Source organism: Toxotes jaculatrix, chromosome 1 (assembly GCF_017976425.1).
Source record: "Toxotes jaculatrix isolate fToxJac2 chromosome 1, fToxJac2.pri, whole genome shotgun sequence".
In the NCBI taxonomy this organism is placed as follows: Eukaryota; Metazoa; Chordata; class Actinopteri; family Toxotidae; genus Toxotes; species Toxotes jaculatrix.
In genome coordinates, this window is record NC_054394.1 from 17,170,938 (window position 1) to 17,198,078 (window position 27,141).

General features: G+C 39.4%; 2 protein-coding genes across 2 annotated transcripts in view; both read right to left on the bottom strand.

The window, feature by feature from the left end:
• The window catches only part of nedd4a (NEDD4 E3 ubiquitin protein ligase a), a 28,203-nt gene extending 19,371 nt beyond the window's left edge, over positions 1-8,832 (bottom strand). Inside the window, exons 1-5 of the mRNA XM_041041915.1 lie at positions 8,607-8,832; positions 6,947-7,020; positions 5,021-5,099; positions 4,875-4,913; positions 4,589-4,642 (exon numbers count right to left, since the gene is read on the bottom strand). Of these exons, the coding sequence (XP_040897849.1) occupies positions 4,589-4,642; positions 4,875-4,913; positions 5,021-5,099; positions 6,947-7,020; positions 8,607-8,651 (291 nt within the window). The 5' untranslated portion in view covers positions 8,652-8,832. The remainder of the gene's footprint in view (positions 1-4,588; positions 4,643-4,874; positions 4,914-5,020; positions 5,100-6,946; positions 7,021-8,606) is intronic.
• Positions 8,833-10,209: 1,377 nt separating this feature from the next.
• Positions 10,210-26,942, bottom strand: LOC121185021 (DNA-binding protein RFX7-like). The gene is made up of 9 exons (XM_041042977.1): positions 26,498-26,942; positions 23,862-23,895; positions 19,842-19,927; positions 19,530-19,652; positions 18,478-18,594; positions 17,755-17,839; positions 17,401-17,614; positions 16,546-16,832; positions 10,210-16,284 (listed from the first exon to the last, which is right to left on the bottom strand). The coding sequence occupies exons 1-9, from the start codon at positions 26,641-26,643 to the stop codon at positions 13,024-13,026; spliced, it is 4,353 nt and encodes a 1,450-aa protein (XP_040898911.1). The 5' UTR covers positions 26,644-26,942; the 3' UTR covers positions 10,210-13,023.
• Between the last annotated feature and the right edge of the window lie 199 nt (positions 26,943-27,141).

Below are 27,141 nucleotides of genomic sequence, written 5' to 3' on the forward strand. Positions count from 1 at the left end.
TCTCTCTGTCTCTCTCTCTCTCTGGTCCTCTATCTATCTAACCACCATTTTTATGTATACAAGCTTGTAGCTTGAACATTTTATTAAAAAACCAAATATTTTGTAATGTAGTTGTTAATGATTTGGACTGGTATTTAACTGGAAGAATTTAATGCTGATCTAAGCCGTGGAAGAGTGTGGAAACATGAAGTTAGCCATGACTAGCTATCTGGAGCTAATGTGTTGCTAATGCATCACTCTGTAACTAAGTGTTGAATTACTGTTGGGATAACTTACGCATTTTACTCTTCTTACTTGCACTCTTGAGGATTCTTACTAGATTAATTACTGTGTTCTACTATCTATGGGCCCTTAATCTTGATCTTTCACTAGTGTTTCATTTTGTTTCTTCCTGGAATGAAGCACAATGTAACCAACTTGATAACTAGTCTATATTTAAATGAGTCCAGTTTCCTTGTTATTGTACTGATTCATTTGACAATACCTTTGGTATAACTTGTTTATGGAATCTCATCATTTCTTGATTTCTAATGATCATCACTTTTTTTTGTCCAATAGCATTTTCACAGTTTTATAAAAGTAAAAACAGTAAAAGCTTCTGAAGTAAGCTTTTAGAGAAGCTTCCACCTTTATTAGAAGTGTGTTAAGCTTACAGAATAGCTGAACACTACATCAAAGTGTCACTTACAATAATGACCACAATCACCTGTACTTCAGAGGATATTCTGGGTGACTGAGGACAGGTCTGACCACCAGCATAAGTTTGGACCAAGTCTTTTTTTCTTTCTTTCTTTCTTTTTTTTAAATATTAAACTGTGTTTGGTTTGCATGGCCCTATTGCTTCTCTCCCATTTAGCCTTCAGCAGTCTGTAAAAACTTCTTCCTGAATTCTTTCTCAATCTCTTTGTGCAGTCACTGGCACAACAGCTCTTTATCATTTATCAGTGTTTTCCTTGTTTTTTTTTCCCTCATGTGAATTCATGGTGGCCATTCGTTGAAGAGGGTAATAACCATGGCAACTTCCACATAAGGTGAAGTCATGTTAATACCCTCTATTCATGCTGTCTCTGGACGTGACACAGACATCCCCATGCCAGGATGTGATGTCTGAAAGGACATCTTAGAAAGTGCTGTATTTGGTTTTTGATGTGTCTGATTCTGAATATGTCATCCGCTGCTGTCTGTGAGTATGTCAGTGGCTCCAGATGATGGAAGACAACTTGGAACCAGGAATGACAATACTGTTACTGTTGTCGCTGGAGATGTAGCCTGGAGCCTTCACTAAACAAACCTGCTCAGCAAGCTGCAGAAGTCCTGAAATCGGAATGAATGCAGTGCACAATTTTACTTCTAGCATTTACAAAATGACTGATCAGAAATTGCAATGTTCATTACACCCCAAAATACAGGTGTAGTGTTGTGTTATTTGAATCTTTCGTAGATTCTACATTTACATTAAGCCATCTAAATTTGAAAACACTGTTTCTGAGTGAAAAGACAGATGTCTGTCCACAGTCAAAAGCTTGAATGACATGAAAACAACATTTCCTCCTCTACTTCTTGCTTAGTTGGCAAACAACAAAAATTGTGTATCACAGCCAACATCTGGTGGGACAGGTCTGCAAAATCAGAATAAATACAGACTAAGGACAACAGCTGTGCTGTATAATTGGCTATATTGACATTTAAAAAAAATGCATGATTACAGAATCGAGGAGACATGGTCGGTTACTCTGCTACTCTGAGTGTAAACCTGTTATGCCTATGTTTACTGTCCTCCTGCTCTCTGTTTTAACCTATACTGTGTTTAATGCAAACAATGAATGATGATGAAATTTAATGATTTAATGTTGTTCTGAAGCTGCTGCACTGTGGTGATAAAATCTTGTATTTTTTAAATTACGACACCATCTGACAAAATTCAAGATAAATCTAGGTTATTGACAACTCTGCAGTGTATTTATATTTATTGGTGTTTAAAATGAACAGTGAAAGTTAGGGGCAATTAAAGGTTCTCTGAATAAACAATCCCTGACTCTGATTGGCCCTTTTGCAATAAACTCCATTAACACTCTGAACCACCAAGTCAGTGTTTTCATATTTACTCAACCTGGAGGCCTATTTAGGAAAAGCTGCATTTCAACTCATAATGGCACTAGGTGAAAAGTCAAATTGTGAATGTCAAATATTACTAAGATTTGTCATATGTGACCAATAATTATACAACAAACAGCACATTGCATATCTTGCAAGGGACAGGACAACAGGCCCAGTTTCATTCTCAGACCCAGTTTCCTTCCTTCTCTGCCCATTTCTCTGTGTGTCAGAGCAGCAGTGACACCCACATACACAGAAACACACTCACATTACTGACACACCCTTCAGATTACCACAAAGTCTACCTGGAGCATGACAAGGCAGACTTGAGTCAGTCACACCCAGGTTTTTTTATCATGTGACTTCAAACCTGTGACATGTTGACAAGCTCTAGAAACATTCAGACAAACTAAAAATAACAGCGTGAAGAAGGAGCTATGTTTATTTAGACTAACACATGTGAATGTGTTGTTTAAGTGTGGACTCTGTGTAATTTATGTTTTGTTTTTTTTGTTTTTAAATCGTGACCTACTGAGGAACTGTAGATGAAAAACAAATCTCAGCCAAATTGTGTGCAACACATCCAACCACAACTGCTCAATGTTGTACAAGCTCCTTTATAAATTAACCAAAAAGGAAACAGAATTACAAAGTAAGAAAACACCACAAGAGCAGCTGAGAGAGAGTGGGGCAAAACAATCACAGCATTGTTCGTTCTGCGCAGAACCGCTTCGTAATGTGAAGTACTGCGAATAAATTACTGGATCTTTAAAAGCAAATGTTTACAAGTGGATGTCTGACACATAGCTGTGCGGTGACTTGTCTCTTCTTAGAATTTAATTTGCTTCTTCTTGTTATTTACCCTGAGCAGACTTTACCAGTAAGACAGGTTGAAAGATATCCCCAAACTCATTATGACAGCAAAAACTCCTAAGAAGGCACACTAGTGCTTAAACATCAGCTTATGGAATAAAGGGCATCAAAGGGCTCCGTCCTCTCTGACGTATTTTTGCTTGTTCACTGACTACAATTATTTAGACATCTAAATTATTTAGACAGCTAAACAATACATTCATTACAACTGCAATTCAGTAAGAAAAGTACAGGACATATTTAAATAACTACTACCGTACAAAATAGCTCAAAAGAAAACTAAAGCATGGACAAATGCAAAAATACTTGTTTTTTCCAGCACAAAGAATTATAAGGTATTTATGCTTCCATAAAAAAAAAAGTTAACTCCACTTAAGTCTAGAATACAACAATCTCCAATTTATTCACTACATTTCTTTACCCATATACAACAAGCCTGTATGGGGTGAGATAACATTTGGTGCGGTCAAACTCAGGACTTTGGTTTTCCCAAACCTGCTGCGCATCAGACCAGGATGAAACTGGGCCAGCAGCTCAACTGATGTCATGCTACAACCTGGAACTCCTAAAACCTTTAACACTGTAGTGCTCTGACAGTGTAATCAATAAGAGAACATTAGACACTGGCATCTTTATTCACTGCAGGCTCCTATCACCTAACCCAATCTACAAGCACACAAAAACCCAAACCTGTGTCCTTATCAAGCTGCTGCTACACACAGGAACCATATGAATGTACCATAACACAAACTAATTAGCTAAATATCACAACACATAATATCTGTATCATCTGCTGTACATGCACCCAATGTGATACATGACTCTTCTAATGTCAATCTGCACATGTAAGCGACAGGTGTTAGCATGTCCTTAAGCCTGCCAGATTTGCCCGTATTTACAGCTCTGAAAAATAAGGTATCTCAGTTTTCCAACAATACCACATGTTATGGCAAAATAAGGGCGGCTGTATCTTTGACAAGCAGACAAACCAAAGTTAACCTTGCACTTACTGGAGGATACCCTTATCTACAGAGATGCGACACATTCCCTTGTTTGGCATTTGTGGTGTTTTATGGTATACACACATTAGGTTAGGAAAAAAAAATATCATGAAAGGTACTCTGCGCAACATCTGTGCGTCTCACTTTTAAATTCCCAAACTTTGTGAGACTACTTCCTGGCTTTCCGTCCAAATCAATGTCACAACTGTCAATTAAGACATAAAACAACACTTCCTTGTTCCAGCTTCTCACATAAGAGAACTGGCAGCTTTTATTTGTCTTATGTGACAGTAAATCTGAGTATCTTTTTTATTACAACCATATAAGCAATTTAAAGATATCCTCTAGGGCTTTAAAAAAAAGTGTACCAGAATTTCTTTCTATTTTCGGACCTTTTATACACCAAACGATTAATCAAAGAAATAATAATTAATAATAATTAAGTGGCAGGTTAATTGATAACAGTATTATTAGTTGTAGCCTTCATGTGAACCAACGTTTTGTAGAATTAAAAAAAAAACTAGAGCAATTCAAAACAAAAAAAAGCCAATGCAGCAAAAACATAATGTTTTCAGTAGAATCAAAATCAAATCAAAATCAGGTTGAATATAACTTACCAGGCGGTTTTCATCAAACACCTCCAACAGCAGACGATGCTTCCTCGGAAAAACCTAAAACATAACACTGACTTTAAAGCCAAACTGCAGAAGTACTAGGTTCAACAATGAACCGTGGACCACACAGCCAACCACATGACTTTTAGCATCTTATGGTTAAATATAATCACAGTAATTTAATCCAGGTTCCTATTCTGAACATTGTATGTACAGTTAATATTCACACAACACAAAAGATGAATGCATTTTAAAACATTGAATGTTATTTACTTAAAACTTCACTTACTCTAAAAAAGAACTCTTCATTCCATTTTGGGTCCAGTGTCTTCAAGTAACATGACATGGGAAAGGAAAATTAAATCAAAAATAAAATATCCACAAATCCACAAATAAAACCTGTGTAAATGCAAATTAAGATGTTCACTTATTCACCTTTTTTATTGTCTTAGTCTGAAGACTTGTTATTTCTCCATTGACGGGGTCATAGAGGGACAGTCTTGTATATGGATCACTGCATGAACGAGAGAGACACATTTAGATCCAGGTATGGTGTAGACATCCATCCAGAAAGAGTTAAACATCTACGATCTACTTGTAATATATTGGCCGCTTTTGCGGTTCTTCTGCCATGAGTCTCTACTTTATTTCTAAGGGAAGAAAAACACTTTACATTATCATCTGATCAAATCAGGCACTGCACTCAGACCACAGAAACATTAACATAATGGCTCCAGCTACTCGACGCTCAACACAAAGTTGACTGCAATTGTTGTTTTATAGTGGTTTGAGGCACTGTGACCTGCACTAAAACCACATCCATCAGTCACATAACATTGTCCATTAGCCAGCCTTAATGCCACTTTAGACCTGCAGCAATGTTTTGTCATTTGTAATGTATGAACTAACTGGTGTTGCATTAGAGACATAACAGATGTAACATGAATGAGTAAACATACAGTCGACAAAAAAAGTAATAACCAAAAAAATCAACATTTCATAAACTCCTCATTCGATGACACTGCTAGACTGTGACTTGAGGTTATGCAGATATTTTTTTAAAAAACTGCTTCACTCAGGACTTTTATAGTAAACCAAAAGTGGGACAAAAACAAGGTTTAAAAAGGTCATTAACAGAACATTAAAAGAATTACCTTTGCGAATCTGAAGAACTGTTCCTGGCTTTTTGTTTATGGTAAAATTGCCTAACAAGATGACACTATACTACAGACTAACCTACTCCGCACTTCTTACCAATTCCCGCTCTTGGAGGAAGTGTCAGTGTTGCAAAAGTCTGGGCTGTTTGCACAAAAAATACCAGAAAAAACTTTCCAAGTGAATTTTTTTACATTCAGATTCCTGTTGAGCCTGATTGAATTTCATTTTTGCATTTTTTTTTTTCAGAATTAAGGCTCCCTCAATACTTCCAAAACACTCAAACTATAAATGAGAATAAATAAAAATTAAACAGAATCAAACAACTGTCCAAGTTTAACTATCATATCCTGGAGTATAATTTAGTTTTTGATGCTAACAACAGAGAACTTACTAACTTTGAGCGTTAATGTGATTTGGGGGAGGATGGCTGACTCCATGACAATAATGGAACACAAGCTTCATTCATGGTTCACTGACACATGGCTCTAACTTACATGTGCAGTCTGTTCATTCAAAAAAATATCGCTGTCATCTTCCTGTCACTCTATGCAATTGTTTGGATGAAAGTTATGATTGTCCTACACAAGCACAGGAAGATGATGACTTCTTTCCCCCCACCCACAGCAAGTGGAAAAACACAGCAGGGCATGACATACAGAAAAATGTATCATCAACCATTTTAATTATCAATAATTTCTTTAAGTAAATCAGGAAGAAAAACTCCGGTTCCAGCTTGTCAAATGTAAAGACTTGTTGCTTGCATTTATCTTTGGTATATCATATATTATGCTTGTTTTAAGTGTTGGTCAAAACAAGCAGTTTTAAAATGCCACCTTGAGATCTGGGAAATTGTGACACACTTTCTTTATTATTTTTTAGGTTCTATGGTTCTATTAATCAACATTACCAAAAAAATAACCTGATCAATTTACGTACAGCTGAAATTATTAGATGATTAGTCAATGGATAGAAAAACTGGCAACTTTTTGATGATAGAGCAATCATAACAGTCATTTTTCAAACAACAATGCCAAATATTTGATGATATTAACTCTTTAATTGCCAGGATTTGCTGGTGATGATGTCAGAATTGTTTCATTGAGATAAAAATCAACAGATTAGGTGACAATGAAACAAAGAGTTAGTTGCAGCCCTACTTAAAAGCTATACAACACAAGTGAATCTTAAGTTTCTCCAACTTACCTGGCTCCAAGAATATCTTTTTTAGCCAGTCCAATTCCAGCAATGACTTTCACTTTAAGGATTCTGCATTCATCCTGAAATAACAAAAAAAGAAAAAAGAACTAAACAAAAAAATTGCGATGAAATCAAACAAACCACAAACATATGGACATTCAATTAACAAAAGCATATATAGCTAAAATCTTAACCAGAAACTGAACTAAAACTAAAAATTAGGACCATGATTTGATTCTATGTACCATCATAGTGCCTGTTGATGTTGTGTATGTGGTTAGTGCCAGCCTAGTAGATGCTGTATAGTTTTGTGTTGAATAGAGCTGCAATGATAAATCAACAAGTTGACTGAAAGAAAATTAATCAGCATCCATTTTGATAATCATTTTATCATTTCAGCCACTTTTCAAGCAAAAATGTCAAACATTTGCTGATTTTAGCTTCTCAAATGTGAGGTCTTTCTTTGGCATATATGATTAGTTTCTGAAATATCTTTGGGTTTTGGACTGACTGACAGTCAAGCAATTTTAAGATGTCACTTTTGCTTGTAGTAAGTTTGAATGGAAGATTTTCACTGCTTAATGACATTTTATAAACTAAGGAAAATAAACGATCAGTACTGGAATCTTTTTTTCAGTGAATTGTTTTGTTAAGAAAATACCAGACAATGGTGGTGCCCATTATAACGTCCCACACTCCAAAGTGACTAATCTTTACACGTCTTGTGGTCCTACCAAAAGTCCAAACCTAAAAGATATTCAGTTTATCATTATGTGTGACAAAGAAAAGCATCAAATCCACGTGTGTGAGAAGCTAGAGACAGCAAATGTTTGACCTATCTGCTTAAAAAAAAAGACTAAAACGACTATCAAATGATCAAAAACCTGTTATCAACTAATCAGTTAATTAATTGCTGCTAGTTCCAGGCCTGGTATTGATATATCAAGATGCTTCTGTTGATATACTATATGTAAACAGAGCTCATGAATGGCAGCAATATGTCTTTGAAATGAATCACGATCACATGCATGCTGTGCATACCTCCCAGAAGTCAGGATTTACTCTGTAAATCTGTTGTAACATCCTGATATCACCTCGTTTATGCTTTTACTGTAAAGTTGGTGAATCACCATGAGATTTCGCAATCATGACAGTGGCTGAAAAAGACACAATAGGCCCCTCACAACATTAATGTCCGGTCCGAGAGAGCAGCAACGAATTATTATCAAGATAATATAATAATAATGTGTGTGTGTGTGTGTGTGTGTGTGTGTGTGTGTGTGTGTGTGTGTGTGTGTGTGTGACGGGAAATGGCAAACAGAGAGGCGGTAACCGCGCGGGAGCCTGTTGGGTTTCCTGGCTGAAAAAAGGTGCACAGTTGGGGCTCTCGCGGATAGCATTAGCTAGGAGGAGGTTACAGCTGATCAACTACATCGATTTCCTATCGAAACAAAAGTAACACACTGTAGCTAAGACAAAACTCCCAGTGTCGCAAGTTAAGCCAGGCGTTAAGTTATTAGCTGGCTAACTCATTTCCGATCTACTCCAGTTTGTCAGGGTTTGGTTAGCTGGATTTAGCGTTAACTAGTTAGCCAGCTGGCTAACGACCGAGTCACAAGAGCTGCCTCGTTAAGTGCTGGAAAATGCGATAGGAGCGGTGGTTTACCTCATCTGTCTGAAGTCCTCGGATCTGAGGAGAAAGTGCAGCCATAATACCCTCGCCCTTCTTCCTCCCAGAGAGCGACAACAAGAAGAAGAAGAAGACAGTGGACCAAAAGAAGTCTCTCTTGGTGTTTAGTTACCACTCCGCCGCTATTATTCCCTCAGTGTGGGTAAAGTTAGGCTGGTAGACGCCGTGAACCTGACCCAGTAGTTAACTGTGACACCGTCGTCACTCACTATGTACATCTTCCTCTTCCTCCTCCTCCTGTTCCCTCCTCCCTCCTCCGCCTCTTGTTCCCTTCGCCCGAACATTGCTACAGCCTCATGAATCCCAGATGGAAACCAGGGTTGGAATTATTCACACCTGTTACTGGAGTAAAAGTACTGATACCACAATGTGAAAATACTCTACTACAAGTGAAAGTCCTGCATTCAAAATACTACTTAAGTACAAGCACAAAAGAATGATCGGCAAAATGTACTTAATTATCATAAGTTACACTAATGGTCTGTCAATACTAATGCAAATGCGTAAGTAGTATTTTACTGTTGTAGCTGCACATGGTGGAGCTTGTTGACCCCTTCTAGGTTTTGACAAGTGGAGGGGGCCCTAAGATCAGAATGACTGACACCCAGAGAGGGCCGGCAAAACAAACAAACAAACAAACAAAAGAAACTTTATGGGTATTTTCAGTTTGTGTGGTTAATGTTCACTTTATAATAATGTTCAATTATTTATAATAAAACATAAAGCAGTAGGTGGAGCTTAGGGACACTTTAATAATGCACAGCAGCTCCTCTCATAAATAACACACAGTTTAATGAGCCATGACTTTGATTTGATTTGATTGGGATGGAATAAGCAAGTAAAGAAAGAAAAAGTCCAAAGCTCTGAGAGCTCTGAAGGTCAGGATCACAACTGAGCCCCCTCCTGACGGGGGAAGAAGCGTGCACCAGCCAGGACTTGAGCCCCCAGACCACACCATGAGCTCGGAGCTCTGTGGCGCCGCCTGGTGCCTAGACCGATGGCGTCTGTCCGGTCACCAGAGCCTTCCACGCCTCCTCTGTGGGAGTGTGTTAGTTAAATGAAACCATCTGTGAAGTTCGGAGGGACCCCAGCTACACACTGCTTCCTTTTTAAAGAGGTCGCAAGTCGAAAGAGTTGGGACCAACTGGTTAAATCTTCAACAATAAATTGTATTTCATAAAAGTATCGTGTTGTCTCCATTCACTAACTTGTTACCCTACATGTAATAAAGATCTTCCTCTACATTATATATCTGGGGGATTCCTGCCAAAATAACACGTCACGTCATCTCATTAAATGTTGTGGTCTAATTTCACCAACTGACCTGCGGGGGAAGTGTTTTTTTGTTCTAACATTTCAGAAGTGAAGATGTTCCCTGTGTAGAAAGCTTCAGTTTATCCTGAATTCTTTTACTTTCATGCAGATATTAAAGAAACACCAGCTCCAGGATCTTGACGTACTTACAAAGGTTTATTAGTTTTAAAAAGTCTTTAAAAACCAGTATCAACAAGCACTTCCCCTTATAAAAGCACTTGCTAAAATGCAAAAAAAAAAAAACAAACAAAAGAAAAAACAAAAACAAAACATGACTACAGTGGGGGGCAGTTCTACAGCTCTGAACCACTTACAACAAGAGGAAGGGTAAAGTCTTCATGAAACACAAACATCAGTGCCAACAAAAGAAATGCAAATGTTTTCACGGACACACAGCCAAGTTAAGAAAAGTTTGTCTGGATAACAGGCTGAATCAATATCAAATTAGACTCAAAGTGTGATTATATATTACAGTGATACAATCTGCTTTTACAGAATTCAAAAGTTCTGTAATCTGTATAAAACAACAGTCGAATTATCAACACACTCAAAGATTCAATGTTCTGCAATATACCATGGCATTAACATTACAGCATATAACTATGCATAGTCTCATTTGAATGTTTTAAAACTTGTGCAAATCCTCTCTTAGACAATGTTCTGCCAAAATCCAGTTCTGAAAGGTTTTAGGTGACAAGCTGAATCTTGAAAGTTTTGTTACATTTTCTCATTATTCACCATCATTTTTTGGACAAATCATCTGTTGAAAAAAAAAAGTGCTGTATATGATAGGCGGTAATATACTGACACATAGAAATGTATGCTACAAAACAGTGCAAGTCAGATTATTGTGAATACACAAGATTATATGATTTGCAAGGTTACACCTTATGTACAGACAACACACTCTAAATAAATAATCATAAAACAAAAACACGCTGGACAACTGGCCACACCAACAATCTGTACAACAAATAAAGTCAGTGTGACCAACAATATACACTTAGGGATCTAAAGTTAACACAAAGAAACAGTTCATGAACAGATTACAGTGGTTTTTATTTTTTTGTTGCTGTTGCCTCTATAAAACCTTGATGTACCTGTTGGGTTTGGAAAATCATCGACAATAGTAAACAAAGAAATTATTAATATTAATGTGCTCATGCACTCATTTTAGAAACAAATGTTTTCCAGTGCCGCAAATGTAACCAATCTTTCACTTTTCCCATGACAGAACATAGAAGATTTATATTGGACACCCACGATCTCAGTGCACGTTATTGCAGGTTATATTAAGTTAAGTCTTTGGTATGGACATAAGGCTCAGAAACCAAAAACCCTCAGAGGCACCTTTGAGTCAGTGGCTGCATCACTTCTTTACACGCCGCTCAGAGTAAAAACTACAGGATCACAACTGATCAATAGCTGTTACACATTTTGATTCATTCCTCAGGACAGGCAGTGAAAATATTCCTTTATCATCCAAACCAAACACAGTGCATTTTGTATAGAAACACAATTATTACAGATTGTCAGTGCAATGTATGATGAAATGTTTATTAAGTTCCTTTCACCTTTATCTACTTATTTTGAGATGAAAACCTTCACCTCAAGAGTGATTGGCACACAATACAAATAATGCATTAAATGAGTGCTGAGGATTTCAATGTTTTTTTTTGTTGTTTTTTTTTTTTTTTACCATTCCGTGATTCTTCCTTTATATAGGATTCGTACTTCGTATGTGCAGTAAACCCCCGTTCAGGGGGGTTAGGTTAGGTTACTTAGGTAAATGGTTTCCCTTTTTTCTCCAGTGGTTGAGCCCTCATTTTTCGCAGCTTGTTTGGCTCATGTTGTATGTAGCAATACCACATTAAAGGTATAGCACAAGCCTTCACAATCCTCTGTGTGACATGTAAATGCCATGTAAATAGACACATAATTAAAGCTATACTTAGGACTTGAATCATGGAGCTCATCCTACGTGGCTTAATGTATCCACACTAAACAACTCTGAACCACTGACAGAACTTGCTGATATTTTTTATATCTTTGGATTAAACAATTAACAAAAGCATTTGTTAATGCTGGTACATTAAAGGGATTCATTGGAGCTTTATAATTATGATTAAAAAAGGATACCCTTTTCCAAACCTTTGCAAAATGTTACTAAAAATAAAGCAGTGTGCCTAAAGAGGCCCAATTATTATTACTGCTGTCACCATGTACAAGTTTGTGATCTCTGTTTGGAACAGAGGTTGACTTCAAATTTCTAGGATGATTCTAAGGCTCAAAGTCTGTGATAATGAAGGAATAACATTTCAAAACTTGAAAACTGTGGATATGACAACCAGAAATTTGGACTTTGGAAACCACAATTACATCACTTATATTACTTCTATCACTTCCTTTTGTGGCTGTGGTACACTTCCAAAGTAGTAGCAAATACTCTTCATATAATCCACTATTATGTTTATGATTAAATATATGGCTTAAACTTGTATTATTTTAAACTCAACCACATTATATGTTTCAAGCAAACTGTTGTGTCATGAATCATCAGTGATGATTGATAATAAGAATATATTAAATGGATTTACATGGATGCCTTATGCTCTAATTACATAATGCTTTAGATTTAGATACAATGAGATAGAGAAATATTGTGGTAAAAGACTAATTATAATCTTGTTTCATTAATTTCCACATTTCTTTAGACTAAGAAATTCATGGCTCTGTTATGTTTTTTTTTTTAAATCATTGATTCTTTAGTCAAATCTCAAACACAATTCAATAAAACAGGTTTAGGATTAGGATTTTTGTTTTCTTTTGTAGTAACCTCTGTTTACCTGTTGGAAATGCACTTGATCAAACAATGTGAGGTGATGTTCTCTGATGAAAGGAAAATGACCAGCATTTTAATCAGAGCGTTGCAGCATCTTTGCAGTTCAGCCTGGCACTTAAACTGGACAAACTCCCATGTGTCCAGTGTTGCATCATTAAGTATAAATGCCTGAAAATATATAAAACAAACAGCAACCACAGATTAACATGATCAACACGATTTTAAAAAGCTCCATTCTCAACCCATCAACCCAACAGTTGGATGATCTTTGCTTTCTAACCAATCGAGTGCACCTGAATGCGCCGACTCGCTGGTCATTTGCTGAAACAGCCGATCATTCACCAACTCCTCCGGAGTAGCATTTTGATATTGCTCTTGCTGCTGGTTGGGGTCAAACAGAAGGTTTGTGTCCAGTGAGTTAAGGTCATTGATGCTACTGGAGAGCTCCGATGTCATTCTGATTTCACAAGGGAAATCTGCCCCGCCTGTAGTCAGCTCCGACACCTGTTCGATGAGCTGACTGCCTGGAGCGAGGCTGTTATCTGTCAGGAGGTCTTTGACAGTGCTGCTGAAATCCAGCTGCTGATGCTGCTGTAGTCCTTCTTGCTGCTGATGCGGGTTCATGGTTAACAGCATAGACTGGGCCTGCTGATGCTCTCCAGAGGCTGACTGTATTTGGCTGTCACTTGCAGAGAGAATCATTTGTTCGGTAATAGCGTTTCCTATGAGGTAATCTGGCCTCTGCAACTTGCACGTGCTGGTGGTGTTCGAGGTCATCAGGCTGTGGTGGTTGTCAGTGCGGGAGAGGTTGGGTTCAGACTCGAGGATCTGGGTGAGGTTCATACGTGCAGTGTAGCTGGAGGGTAAATTATTAATGCCCAGACCCCGCAAAGCATCATCCTGGTCTCCATCCAGCTTGCTCAGGAGGACACTGGAGATGTTTTTGCTGTTGCATTGTTGCATTGGTGTGGGCGGGACCTCAGTCTGCATCATGATGTTGAGTGGCACAGAACGGCTCCGCTGAGCCATGCTGCTCACCCCAAGGTTTGTCTGGCTGTTTGCAAAGATGTTCAACACTTCGGGCGTCACAGGAGAGTTAAAGGGAGACACCGCTGAACGAAATACACTGGGGAGGCCACTGTTTCCTGTGTTTCCACTAAAATTCCTCTGATGCACAGCGGGGCTCACACTGCGACATCGAAAATTTGAGGCAGGTACGTTGGCGGTTTTATTATCCAGAGGGGCAGGCACAGCAAAACCCTCCTGCTTGGCCATGTTAGCCATGCTAGCTACCTGCTGCTGCACAGGAGAGATGGGAGTCAAGCGGCCAAAACTGCTGTCGTGGTGCCGTGCGTGAGGGACGGCAAAGGCATGAGGTTTTTGAAAATGGTCATCTATCAGGCGTTGATAACTGGGGAGGATTCCCATTCCACTGTTTGACTTGTTTAAGCTCCCACTGCTGCTGCTGTAACTGTTGTTCATCCACTCCAGCCTGGTCTTGTCTGGGTGGGTGGCCATCGGCCTCTGCATGGGCTTGACAGGACTGCTGGAGACGGTGCTGCCATCATGGAAGCCAGTGATGCTGGAGTTGATGGGTGTGAATGCAAACGGGTTCCTGCACTCCACTGGACTGGGAGGCACAGTGCTGCTGCAGCTGGAGTGCGGAGTGCCAACCGGGGTGTGACGACTGCTTCCCAGCGCACTGTCCACCGGGGTGGTGGAGGTGATGCGGGAGCAGGGGCTCTCTCCGGTGAGGCCTTGAGCTCCTCCCATCATCTCTGATGTCGGTGTGGGAGTGGGTGTCGGGGTCGGAGTTTGGATTAGGTTGCCGCTGCTGTTTGCAGCATGATAGAAAGCGGCCATTGTATGATTAGTGGACATCATGTTGTCTGGCACCACAGCCTGCTGGCCTTGCAGTGTGACACAGTCTCCAAACTCCTGCAGGTTCTTCAGTTTCATCTGCTCCTCCATCTGCACCAGCTCCTCCACAATGCTGTCCTGAGTCACATCATCGTCAAAGGGAAAGTAGTCCATATCTGTTTGCATAGGGAGCTGAATGGATGATGAAGCTTGACTCAAAAACTCGAAGGGTTCGGGAGCAGGGTTAGACTGAGTGTAGGCCTGTTGCTGAGCTCCTTCCAGACTCCCTACGCTTGAATTTGAACTTCTAACATCACTCACACCTGAATGTTTCTGGAGGCCGGGGTTATTAGGTATGACATGCACGTTAGCCACTGTGTGCCCCTGCTGTTGCTGTATTAATGCGTGACTGACTGAGGTGCTAGTTTCCATAACAGTGGAAGTGTTTTTCCTCTGCATTGAGCTCTGTGTTTTGGCAACAGAGTAAAAGCCACTGGTTCTGAAAGAGGAAGTGCTGAGTGCATGGACTTGAGTGGACAAGACAGAGTTCATTTTCACCTCCACCTCCCTGGTGGCTGGTGCACTTTCAGGTCTAGCTGGAGCTCCAGGCCTGGGACCATAACCGACCATGTTTCTGATGCCATATCCAAGTCCAACAGTGTCCCCTACTGGCTGTTGGGGCATAAAAACCCTTTTGACTGGTGAAAGCTCTGGGCTGAGGCCCGAGCGTTTCCTGAGGTTCTTAGTGGACAAGAAACCTTCCTTGGTTGATGTTACACTGCTGCTTTCCCCCATTGAAGGTGCTCTGCTGGTGTTTGATAAAGAAACAGCGCTGGTATTCTGAGCGGAGGGAGTTAAGTGCAAAGTGCTTGTATCATTAGATCTGGTATTGCTGCTTTCGGCTGCCACGGCAGTGTGAGCGCTTGAAGAGGACTTCCCATTGCATTTAGTGATAGATGTTTCCTCCAGACCCAAGAAGCCTTTAGTTTGAGGTATGGGCACACTGGCAGCCCTCTGTACAGCCTCTCCACTCCTATTTGCCATTGTTCCTTGAGTCAAAATGAGACTGGTAGGATTTTGCATTTGGCTGTTTTTATGTATGGCTTCGACTTCCATTTCAACATCGATGCCATGAGCGTTAGTAAACTGCTCTGGCCTGGCCATCGTGGACAGAATGGGGACTGCAGAGGCACTCCTCATGGTCTGATTGGAGCAGACGTCTTCTGCAACTGCAGAACTGCTGATACAAGCAGATGCCGGACGCAGAGTTGTGTTCATGAGGGACGCGGTGGTACTGCTGCTGTTGGGTGCCAGCGATATGGCCGTCATCTTGACCAAACTGACTGGGCTGACATGGCAAGTAGTCATCACAGTCTTAATGGGGCTGTTTGCGATGATCATGGTGGAGGGCGAGCGCAAAGCGATAGCAGTCGTGGCCGAAGGTTTGGGCAGGATTTGAGCGTAGCGCTGCCGAGCAGTGCGTTCCCCAGCTGGACTGGGCAGAATATTTTGCGGGGTTTTGGGGCTCTGTTTCACCGGCTGAACCTGCGGTGTCACCATTTGGAAGTTAATAGGCAGCACCTTGCTCTCCACAGTTCCCACTGGACTGGGAGACATCAGCTGCCTGCTTCTCTGTACCTGAAGAGGTCAATCAGAAAGCAGACCAACAGTTATTTTAACTGAACTCTTATTACCTACAATGAGATTTCGGTTCACTGTAACAGCAAACCATATTCTTTTTGTTTTGTTATTAGATTAAAAAAAGTAATTCCGAATGCAAATTACTTTTATTGGGTTCTAAGTCTTAATAAAATCATTCTCTCTCTTAGTTTGAATCAGTTCAAGAGGAAAAAGCACTACTTGACAGTGTGATTTACACTCAGAGTCCTGTTTCCTCACCGTGATGGGGCTGGGGACAGCAGCGACCATAATGCCTATGGTTGGCTGAGGTGACGGAGGGGTGGGGCTACCACAAGGCCCACTGTCATCTGTTCTCTTGGTTTGTCCCTCTCCAGGTAAAGGAGAGAGCAGCTTCTGTTCTTGTTGTTGCTGCTTTCTCTGGATCTTCCTCTGGAGCTGCTGCTTTGCATCGACGGAAGGCGACGACAGGGTTGTCATGTGAGGCTGGATGGAGTGAGCCTCAGCAGTGGGGATAAATGCTGAGACAGACTGTGGAGTCTTTGCCTCTGAAGAAACAAAACAGGAGGATTTAGAAATGTATCATGTGAATGAAAATAAATACAGGAAAAGAACATTTACTAAAAAACTCTACTTAATTAAAACTGAGGTACTGGAGTATTTCCATTTTATACTTATACTCACAACATTATCTGACAGCTGTAATTATTAGTCACTTTTGAAAACACTGCTGAAGATTAAACCAGTGGATCCCCTCACAAAAAAACAATGTCTAGCTGGGGGCCCTTTTCATGTTTACGGTGTTAAAATTCAATATATATAAAAAACAGAAACCTGCTGATTTGTGTAGCAGCCTGATACTGAGATTGGGAGCCACTGAACTAAACTAGCCAAAAAACTAAATGTATATAGTTATACTTACTATGTGTATTTAGTTAAAACTGGATCCACCTCAACCAGCTATAACAGTAAAATACTTCTTATGCATTGAAAATAGTCATGTTTAAAACATGAAGTCAGTAAGCGCAGTAACAGGCAAATACGACCAGATGTCATTATTAACTTCTTCTTCTTTTTTTTTTTTTTTAAACACAAGGCTGGTGTAACAGGTCTTACCTGTTGCTGTGCCGGTCACAATGGTAAGAGCTGCCAGAGACTTGTTACTGATGTAATGGCTGTCGATCAGGAAGCGAGCCAAATCTTCCACAGCATCAAACTGGCGTTTCAGCACCTTTTGGGCCCACTCACACACCAGATCACAGGCTGCAAATCGCACCTCCTCCTTTATGCTGCTCAGCTGGCCCGGTGACTCTAGGACATCACACTGGAGCTACACACGTCAGAAATGTTGTTATATATATGATACACTATAACAGGACAGTGACAAAAATGGAGTCTGAATTCAAAGAAACTTAAGAAAAAGAAACTATTATTCTGGGATACTTATAAGGAGGATGGAAATGTCCTTACTCCTTCGCCTGTTTTATGGAGATCCAGAGTTGGTAATGATGGCATGTGAACAAAGGGTCTCTTCCTTAGTCCACTGTAGCAATATGTAAGCTGGTGTTAAGATAAAAAACGTGATTCCATGTTAACACATATACAGTATAATGTGGTGAGAGCCTGGTCAACACATGTAAACCAATGTACCATTCTGTCATACTTTTGTAGATTAGAAATTTATCACCCGTTCTTTAAAAACAGTCACTATGTATAAGAATAAATAAAAACATGACAGGTGGTACAAAGTGGGAACTAAAACTGACAATAACAGCACCAAACACCTCAGTTCTGAAGCTTTTCAGTAAAGTTTAACAGCCCCAAATAATTAATCTGAGTTAAAGGCTGTTGGCGAAAACATTATAGAACCATTTATTTCGCAATACCATGCCATGAGCTGTTGTAACTGTTAATTGTTTAGTATTATTTAAAAGACGTCGAAATTTTACACTTTGACATCATCAGCAAAATAGAATGGTCAAACAAACAAACAAATAAAGTTTGAATGAGTCCTGAAGGTCAAGATCACAGTGACTCCCTGTGGGTCTCTGTATTATGCCTCTGCTTCCGAGGCAGAGGGGGACTTTATTCCATTTCACGTCTATATTTAGAGAGCTTATGAACTACAACAGCAGATGGTCTGCGACCAGAGACAGAGTCCAGACTGTTACAATCCATTCCAGTAAAGGATATTTTGATTTTCCTCTCATGCCAAGTCGACGCGCCTTCATGTTCGGAAAGACGTTTTTCATCATTTTTCCAAAGTCTGCAGCACTCAAGGGGTGGTAATTAAGATTGTCGCAGAAGCTCCTGAAAGACACAAAAGATAGAATAAATGTAACATAAGAAGATAGAATAAAGAAAAAAATCCACGTCAGTTTTCAGCCAAACCAAACTAAATGTCTTGAGTCATGAATCAAAGTCGAATCAACAGATTATTTTCTGAGCTATTAATGTTGCATCCATGGCGAATGTGAGATGATAAAAGTACTTACAGCACAGCATTTTATTATCTTTCAGCTCATTGTTTTGGGTTTATGGCCCACAACTGTACTGTTCTGGTTCACTCTCACTGTTTTCAGCAGTCATAAGAAGTCAGGAAACACAACTCCCAGTAAATTATAATGCTATAATTCTAAGTGTAAAATGTAATGAAATATTAAATAACTCGCATAGAAATACTGTGGGTATGGTAATAAATTTTGAACGTGACTGTGACCAATGTTTCATTGCATAAAATAAAATGCGTCTATTGTTTACAGGGAAAGCACATTATTAAAGCCTTTTCACCTGTCTATCCTGAAGGCGCCAATATTTCTGGAGGGCACTGTATTTCTGTTCTGGTAGAGTTAAAAAGACAGTTACATAACACTGTCAGAGCATTTCAATGACTGTCTCAGACTTTCCATTCTAATATTACCAGCACATGCTGCTGTGATTCTCATGCCTGAAGCGTCTATTTATACTGAAGCTTTAGCCGGCAGTAATTTAGAGGAGAAAGAAACTTGAACATTAGCAGCCGCAAAGTAAAACATCACCGATCAAGAATCAAACAAATAACGAAGTCTATAGTTAAGTACTGTAAAATGAAACAGATTCTTTCAGACTCTGTGTGCTTTATATTTTTAGGAGAAACTGTGGAACAATAAAGTTTCAGCATGAAATTGTTTTGTTAGGAAAGAGACAAAACCATGTATTCTCATTAAAGAAAACTGTAAATGTAAAAGCAGAAAAAAAAAACTTACTTGTATTCATCATAGACCTCCTGTTTGGGAAGAGAGGTCTCTGGGTATTCCTCTAAATGGTTGCGGATCCAGCTGAACGCATGCATCTGCTGTGTACGGCTTGAAGACAGGGCGCTCTGGTCACTGAGAAAAGATGTGTATCGCTGATCAAAAAACTTGCCGTTTTGCATCATTCACATGATGAACTTTTGACAATGGCAAATAGAAATGTGTGCCAGTATTTTAATGATTAATGATTCATTCTTCAAGTGGATTCATAAAGATTTCATTAACAGTCCATTTAGTATTGTCAGAAAACAGGTGTATCCTTACCTTTTATCAGTGCTGCTGCTGGGACCAGAAGGCAACTTAAGGTAGAGGTAGAGTTTTTCAATGTCTGAGAATTTCTCGACATCTTGCTGTAGACAATAAAAAGGGAGTTTTAATATTTGACCTTCCTCTCCATCGGTACAAATTAATTTATGCCTGCAGAGTGCACACATACAAGTTGTTTGAGTGATTCTTGGATGATTCATAATAGTGAAAGGTGTAAATAAGACCTTGTGCATTTTAGGCCATTATTTGTTTCCAGTTAGGGGGTCCAACACTTCATCTGCCTTTTAAGGCTGCATTGAAAGATCATGTTCACTACTGATTAATCTGCTCATTATCTTATCAATTAAGTGATTAATTATGAGATCTAAAACTGTCAGAAAATTGGCCCTCACAATTTTCCAAAGCCCAAGCTGAAGTCTTCAAATTTCTTGTTTTGTACAACAGTACAAACAGCCCAAAACCAAAAGATATGAAATCATTGTCATAAGGGACTGACTGAGAAAACCATACTCATACGAGAGGCAGGTGGTAAAATACAAAAATATAAAAACGTTATCAATTTATTGATAACGCATTCTCAAAAACAGCGACAACATTTAATTCACATTCTGGACGTTTCCTTCATCAAGCTGGTTCATTCACTGTGTATTAAAAACTTAATCAAAGCCCAGGTCCTGTAAATATGATCAGGTTGATGGAATGAAGTAGAAAATGTGTTTCCTTTAGTAAATTGTGAGATCACAGGAGCTACAGGTATATTCATCCTTTGCTGGTGCCTTGGGTTACTGTTCTATGCAGAGGTAATGCAGACCTCCACAAACTGAAATTAATTAGCAGCTTTAAGAAAGAGTATGGGGTGTCCTGCCAAGCCCTGGTCTTTGGATCTAAGATGTGCAACTGTAATGACCCCAGTCCAAATCCAGGAAGGACCTTGGCTACATGCCCCCCCCTCAACTTCCTCTCGCCTCTCAACTGTCCACCTCTCGACTGCAAAGCTAGTGGGCCGTGAATCAACAGTAGATCATGCCTGCAAATATTTTTGCATGTTGAACTTCATTCATTCAATACTGAACCCACACAGGACTAGAGTGCACTAAATGAACCTGCTGAGAGCTGCCCTGAGCTACAAACAGTCTTCAGCCCTTCTAACACCGCTCTTCGAAGGGAAAAAGAAACATGATAGCTTGAAGAACGAAACAGTTTAAATTCTGCAGCAGACAACAGTGTTGAACACCAGGCAATACTCTACAGGAATGAATTCAGTGACATATACAGGGACTATGAAACATATTCACCCTCCCTGGAAGTTTTCATATTTTATGGTTTTACTACATTGAATCAAAGTAGATTTAAGGTAAAGTCGTCTCTGACTCTGATCGAAAGAAAAAGACTCTATAATGTCACAGTGATTTAATTTAATTATCAAGATAAAATAGAAAATACTCTGTAGTCATCATCTTTAGTGTGATATATCTGAAGTCCAAGCCGGAAGAAGGTTTTGATGGTCTGATGAGACCAGAATTTAGCTTTTTGGGCACCAGACTAAATGCCAGGGGTAGGAGTGAGGAGCATGAACCAAGTTTTACTTAAATATAAATACACTGCGCTGATACAGCTGTACAGGCAGAGACACACAAACATGTGCACACGTTCAGTCTAAACGGCTGCAGACAGACAACCAGAGACAGAGTCTGTAAGGTGAACTCGAGTCTTCTGCTGTTCACCCTTCTCTCTGAACAGCTGAGAGTGTACCGTGAGAGTACAGACACACACCCACCCACTGCCAACACAGGCCTTCACTCAGGCATATTCACCCCTCAGGTAACACACACAGCAGCATCAGCCACGAGGAATTCAGGCAAAAATAAATTCTGGTAAAGAATCACTGTGATTTTTAAACTAGGCTAAATCCTTGTTGTGGATCATTCAGAGGACATCCTTCAGCCTTTTCAGCGTGACTCATTTCCTGCTCTACTGACTTGGACTGTCAGTGTATGTTACAGTGTCATCGGCTCTGCACAGTGAACTCTATCCCCCCTTTAACTCACTCTACCTTGAAAGAAAATGTGCAGTGTGGATTTTGAGCTCATTTGCAGACGCTGGTCAACTTCTACCAAGACTGCCCAAATCCGATTGAAAGATTTGATTTAAAAGTACATTACAACTGTTCTTCAACAATCTAAGCAGTAATATCTTAATTTAATATGACTAAAACACACACAACAGACATATTTTTGCCAGGTTAATCCATGTTCTGTTACCAGATGTTGATTGTAAGTCAGAATCTTGTTATTTAGCAAATATTACTCAGCATAATTTCAAGTCAATGCTATGGATCAGGATCAGTTTTTGCTAAGTGGCAATATAATGCTGCTTTCAACAGTTTCAACAGTTTTTAAGTTATGGTGGTTATTTCAGGACTGTCTGACTAGAAGCAAATGTGTTCGCACTCAAAGTTCACACTAGCTCTTTAAAGTTGAGGTATTGATTCATTTACAATGCAAAATAATTTTAGCTAATGTCTTCCTCTATAGAAGAAAAATAAGGAGCTGGAGTGTTTCAGAACCTGCCTGAGAATCAAAAGGAGTGGTGGATGACATGAGACAGCACAGGGTGCAAGGTTAAGTTTTTTTTTTCTTTTTTTGAAATGCATGTCAGGGGTGAGAGTAGATACACTAGTCTCTATTAACAGCTACATGACATCACACATTATATATAGAATTATTACATAAGGACAATCAAAGTCCCAGCCAATTTCTTCGAGTCTTGGCTCCACAATGAATTTCTTGCATTGAAGGTGTCTTTTACTAAAAGCTGAAACATGATTCTGTTAAGTTACATGTTATCTACAACAGAACTCGCTAATAAAATTTTTCTATGATTCAACTTTTAGACTACATATCCCATGTGGCTTTAACAATGTCAAACTCTGTGGAGAGCTGCATGTGTTATTTTATAAAAACAATTTACTGTTTTATCATTGTTAAAAAGCAAGGGGAGGTCCAACTGTGCTGGTAAGTACAATCCTAAACACCAGTGTAGTTTACAGTGAAGTGTGGCATTTGCAGGCTCTTAGTAGTGCTCGACTTCTCTGTGTTGCAGGTTATGAAATCTACAATGGAGCATCACACAAAACCACAATGGTTTATACATGTGTACACTATGTATAAACCGTGAACATCAGACCATAACTTATGACAACTTAAACTGTGTAACCATACAAATAAACATACTTATAAATAAACATCTATAGCCCAGCACAGAATACAAACAATCCTAATGGTTTAAGTGTCCTACTCCATTTGTCGATTAATTAGTTGATCAAAAGAAAATAAATTGTCATATATTTTGATTGTTGATGAATCACTTCAGTCATTTTTTCAGCAAAAAATGTCAAATATTGGTAATTACAATAGTTCCCTTTGACCTTTAGGGAGTGCAATGCACAGATTCACACACCATTCACAGAAGAGACAAACGCTGGTCTACTGAAAGCATATTTAACCCTTTTATGAGTCTGCTGTCACAGGTTAATCCCTTGTTGACACCATTCAAAGAGTCTCAGTGCACATCAGTGTCTCCGTCCCTGAACTCGCTGGTTCATCCCACAGACTTTACACTGATTTGACATCCCATATAATAATTACTTTTCTAGGCCTGGAGATAATTTTACAAATATTAAACCTTCATGATTTAAACATTCAAAACACAAAGAGTAATATTTGACCTTTTGAGCCCTGACAAACCTGTAAGCGTCACTAGCTCAGTGCAGTTGTCTAGTTTCAGATGTGCCCTCTATAGGTTGATCTAAAAAGCTGCTGTGGACAGATTTTCTGTCTTTTTTTATTTGTACCAGAAAAGACATAAAACTTCAGAAAATAACAGTGTTGCAGCTCTACATACTCAAATCACTTATGAATTACAAAATATTTAAATTTAATAAAAAAAATAAAGTGGAATAAAAAAGATTAACTAAAAATGCAATCTATAGATTAATAACATGTCAAAAATACTCACCAGAATGTTTTCCACTTTTGACTGAACAGATTTGCTGCAAAACACAGACATAGTATAAATTAGTATGAAGCCGGTGTAACTTGAGCTCTTGTGTCTAAAGAGTATTTATTTATAAAACGGAGGAATGTTTGGTATGAGACGACCCTCCCTTCAGCATCTCTCAGGTCATGTATCCCACCATCGGGAACACATGTTGTCATATGTAAAAGGAGACAGACAGGCACTGTGGTAACATTGTCTCAGACAGAAGGCTTTTTATCAGTCAGAACACAGGAATTCATTTGCAGTAACTGAGGAAATCGACTACACATCGGTTCCTTCCCATCTGGATTTCATCTCAAAGGAAGAACATTATGAAACTGTGATTCCTGATATTATCCATAGACTCGTTCCTACTGTATATTCCATTATAAAAGGAGGTCAGTACATAAAGTCCATACACAAAGTTCAGGCAAAGGTTGCACAGAAAATTAACTTAGGCCAATCAGACTTTTGACACCAAGAAAGGACAAAAAGTAACTACAAGATCTTATGCAAGAGCATTTATTTTAGGCAAAAGCCAGTATTAGTTGAGTCTTTGCTGATTCAGAGCTGTGCAACACTGCAAAGAGTCAACCAGATACATGAGTAACTTCTCCAGGTCTAATTCCTAATCTGTAGACAGGTAAGGTTGTTGTTGACTGTGAGACAGAAGGCAGGTCACATTTAAAGACTCTTACTCTGTGACACCGGGCAGGTCAGAATCAGGAGATGACTCTAAGCCATGACAGGAACAGTCCACTTTAATTCACTGTTACTAGGGGGCCACGGATGTCCCGGTGCTGAAAGGCCATCATTAAGCTGTTTGTGAGGCAGATTCCACAGATGCACAGATTGACACCTGAGGCCATTTTTTTTTTTACAAAGACTTTGATTTGAAAAATAAATAAATCATTCATACAAGATATACTTTGTAATTAAGGCTTGAGTGAAATCCAGCAGGACCAGCTTCCTTTGTAGTAGCAGCTGACGATAGACCATCACTTCATATGAAGATAGGGTGACGGTATAGTTGCAAAATGAACTTGCTGACCCCAGCTAAGATGTTCTCATTCTACAATGAACCACTCAGCAGCAGGTCGCTGAGGTGAACGTCAATTTATACTCTAATCCTCTTAGAGGTTAAAGACGTGGGGAGTGGGACACATTCAATATCCCAATATGTTATTGACAATCTGGCACAAGGATTGCAACAGATTTTGTTGGGTTATTTCCTACAGATATTTAAACTCTGAATGTCTTTGCTTTCCAGTACTTTGGCCTTTTCACTGTTATATTTAAATGATGGATGTGCATGAGTTCGTTCACATTCAGAGCATAAAGGGTATTTTGGATAAGAATGCAGCTTGTTGAAATCCTTGCATTAATTATGAAGAACCATGGAGCCAGTCCTCCTTATTTGAAACTCGTAGTTTCATACTTTGTGGACAATAATGTGATTCTGTCTGGTTTATTTATTTTTTATACAAATAAAGTAGTGGCAAAACTATTACACAGAAATCAAGATTAATTATGGTATGCATGTGCAAATGTTTTTTGTTGCAAACATTACCAAAAAGTTACCAAAGAGTTATGTCAAGTCAATTCACCCACTGCTACAGGAACTACATACTGCTGTAGCAGTTATGGTGTGGTTGATGATGGAAGGAAAAGTAACATAGTGAAAAAAAAAAAGCAGTCAGACAATTAGATATACAGAAAGAAGACGACTATTACTGTAACCATGCCTTTAACCAATCAATAAACAAGCACGAAATAAGGAGGTGGGTGTGAGGTGAAGAGGGGGGTGAGCTTGTTGTTGTTTTGACTTTACGTAGTAAAAGTAGCAATAACAGTGGCAGTATGTGGCAAAGAACATTTATTCACTTACTTTACTTAAGTACTTTTTGAGGTACCTATACTTGAGTATTTCAGTTTTCTTTATACCTTTATTGGCCTTCATTTCATAAGGAGATATTGGACTCTTCACTCAACTGAATTTCTCTGGCAGCTACAGTCACTTATATGAATTAACTTATATATACATAAAACATATGATCAGCTTATACAATGTGATGCTTTGTTGTAGAAAACTATCCCACAGTAAACAAATAAAATTGGCTCTACCATGAGCAAATGCAACAATGTGCTACTCACACATTAATGGATCAGTATCCAATTAAACAATATAATAATTATCTAACACATGGGGCCTATTTTCTGCTCAGCTAGTACTTTAAACACTGCACATTGCAGGTAATTCTTGTTGATAATACTTTACTTTTACTTCTGTAACATTTACATTTTTGAGTATACTTACCGTTGTGGTATCACTACTTTTATTTACTTTTAAGATCTGAATATTTCATCCATCACTGTCACTTATTAAGAAAATCACTACCAAAGTCACAAGTCTGGCTCAAGGGATTTCAGATTCACAGATTTACAGATTCAATCTGTGAAGCACTGAGGATGTTTGATGAAGATGATGAGACTACAAACATGATAAACCTTGATAAACCTTCAGTAAGGGTACCAGATACCAAACTGACATATCTGGTGATGATTTTCCCTTCATGAATCAAACCATGTACAGTTATATGTGAACACCTCCTCACCAGATGGAGTTCTTGATCCTGAGCTGCAGAGCACTGGCCTCGGCGCCCTGCAGTCCGGAGAGCAGGCCGGGCAGGCTCCCCGCCCCGCGGTCCGCCTGCTGCTGCTGCTGTTGCTGTTGCTGCTGCTGGGGGTCCTCCTCAGCCATCACGGCGGGTCTCGGGACAAGACTAGACTGGACTGGAGTGCAGGCGGGGACGGGTGAAGTCGACCAGCGGGGTTAAACGACATGGACCAGAGGACGCTGCGATGCTAACGGGACAGCAGCGGCGCGCCGTGTTGTTGTTATTGCCACCCGGCCCTCCTCCTCCGACATCGCTCGCTCCCAGTCCCGGCACTTAAATCAAAGAGCCCGTGCAACAAAACTACGCGCCGCTGTCAAACTTGAGGTGATGCATGGATATGAATAACGGCAGGTGTAAACGGTGAACAGACAGCTGGAAAACAACTGGCTAGTCCCTCCGGTGTGCTCTGCCCCTCACGTTATGGGGTTTCTCTGCATGTGCATAGTGAGTAGTAGCGGCTAGGCAAACGCATGCGCACTAACAGCCCCTGCATTAAAAACATGTAAACATGTAAGCAGAAGACATTGCTGAGCATGTGTGAACTTATATACGGATATTATTATTTCATATGTATTCTTCTG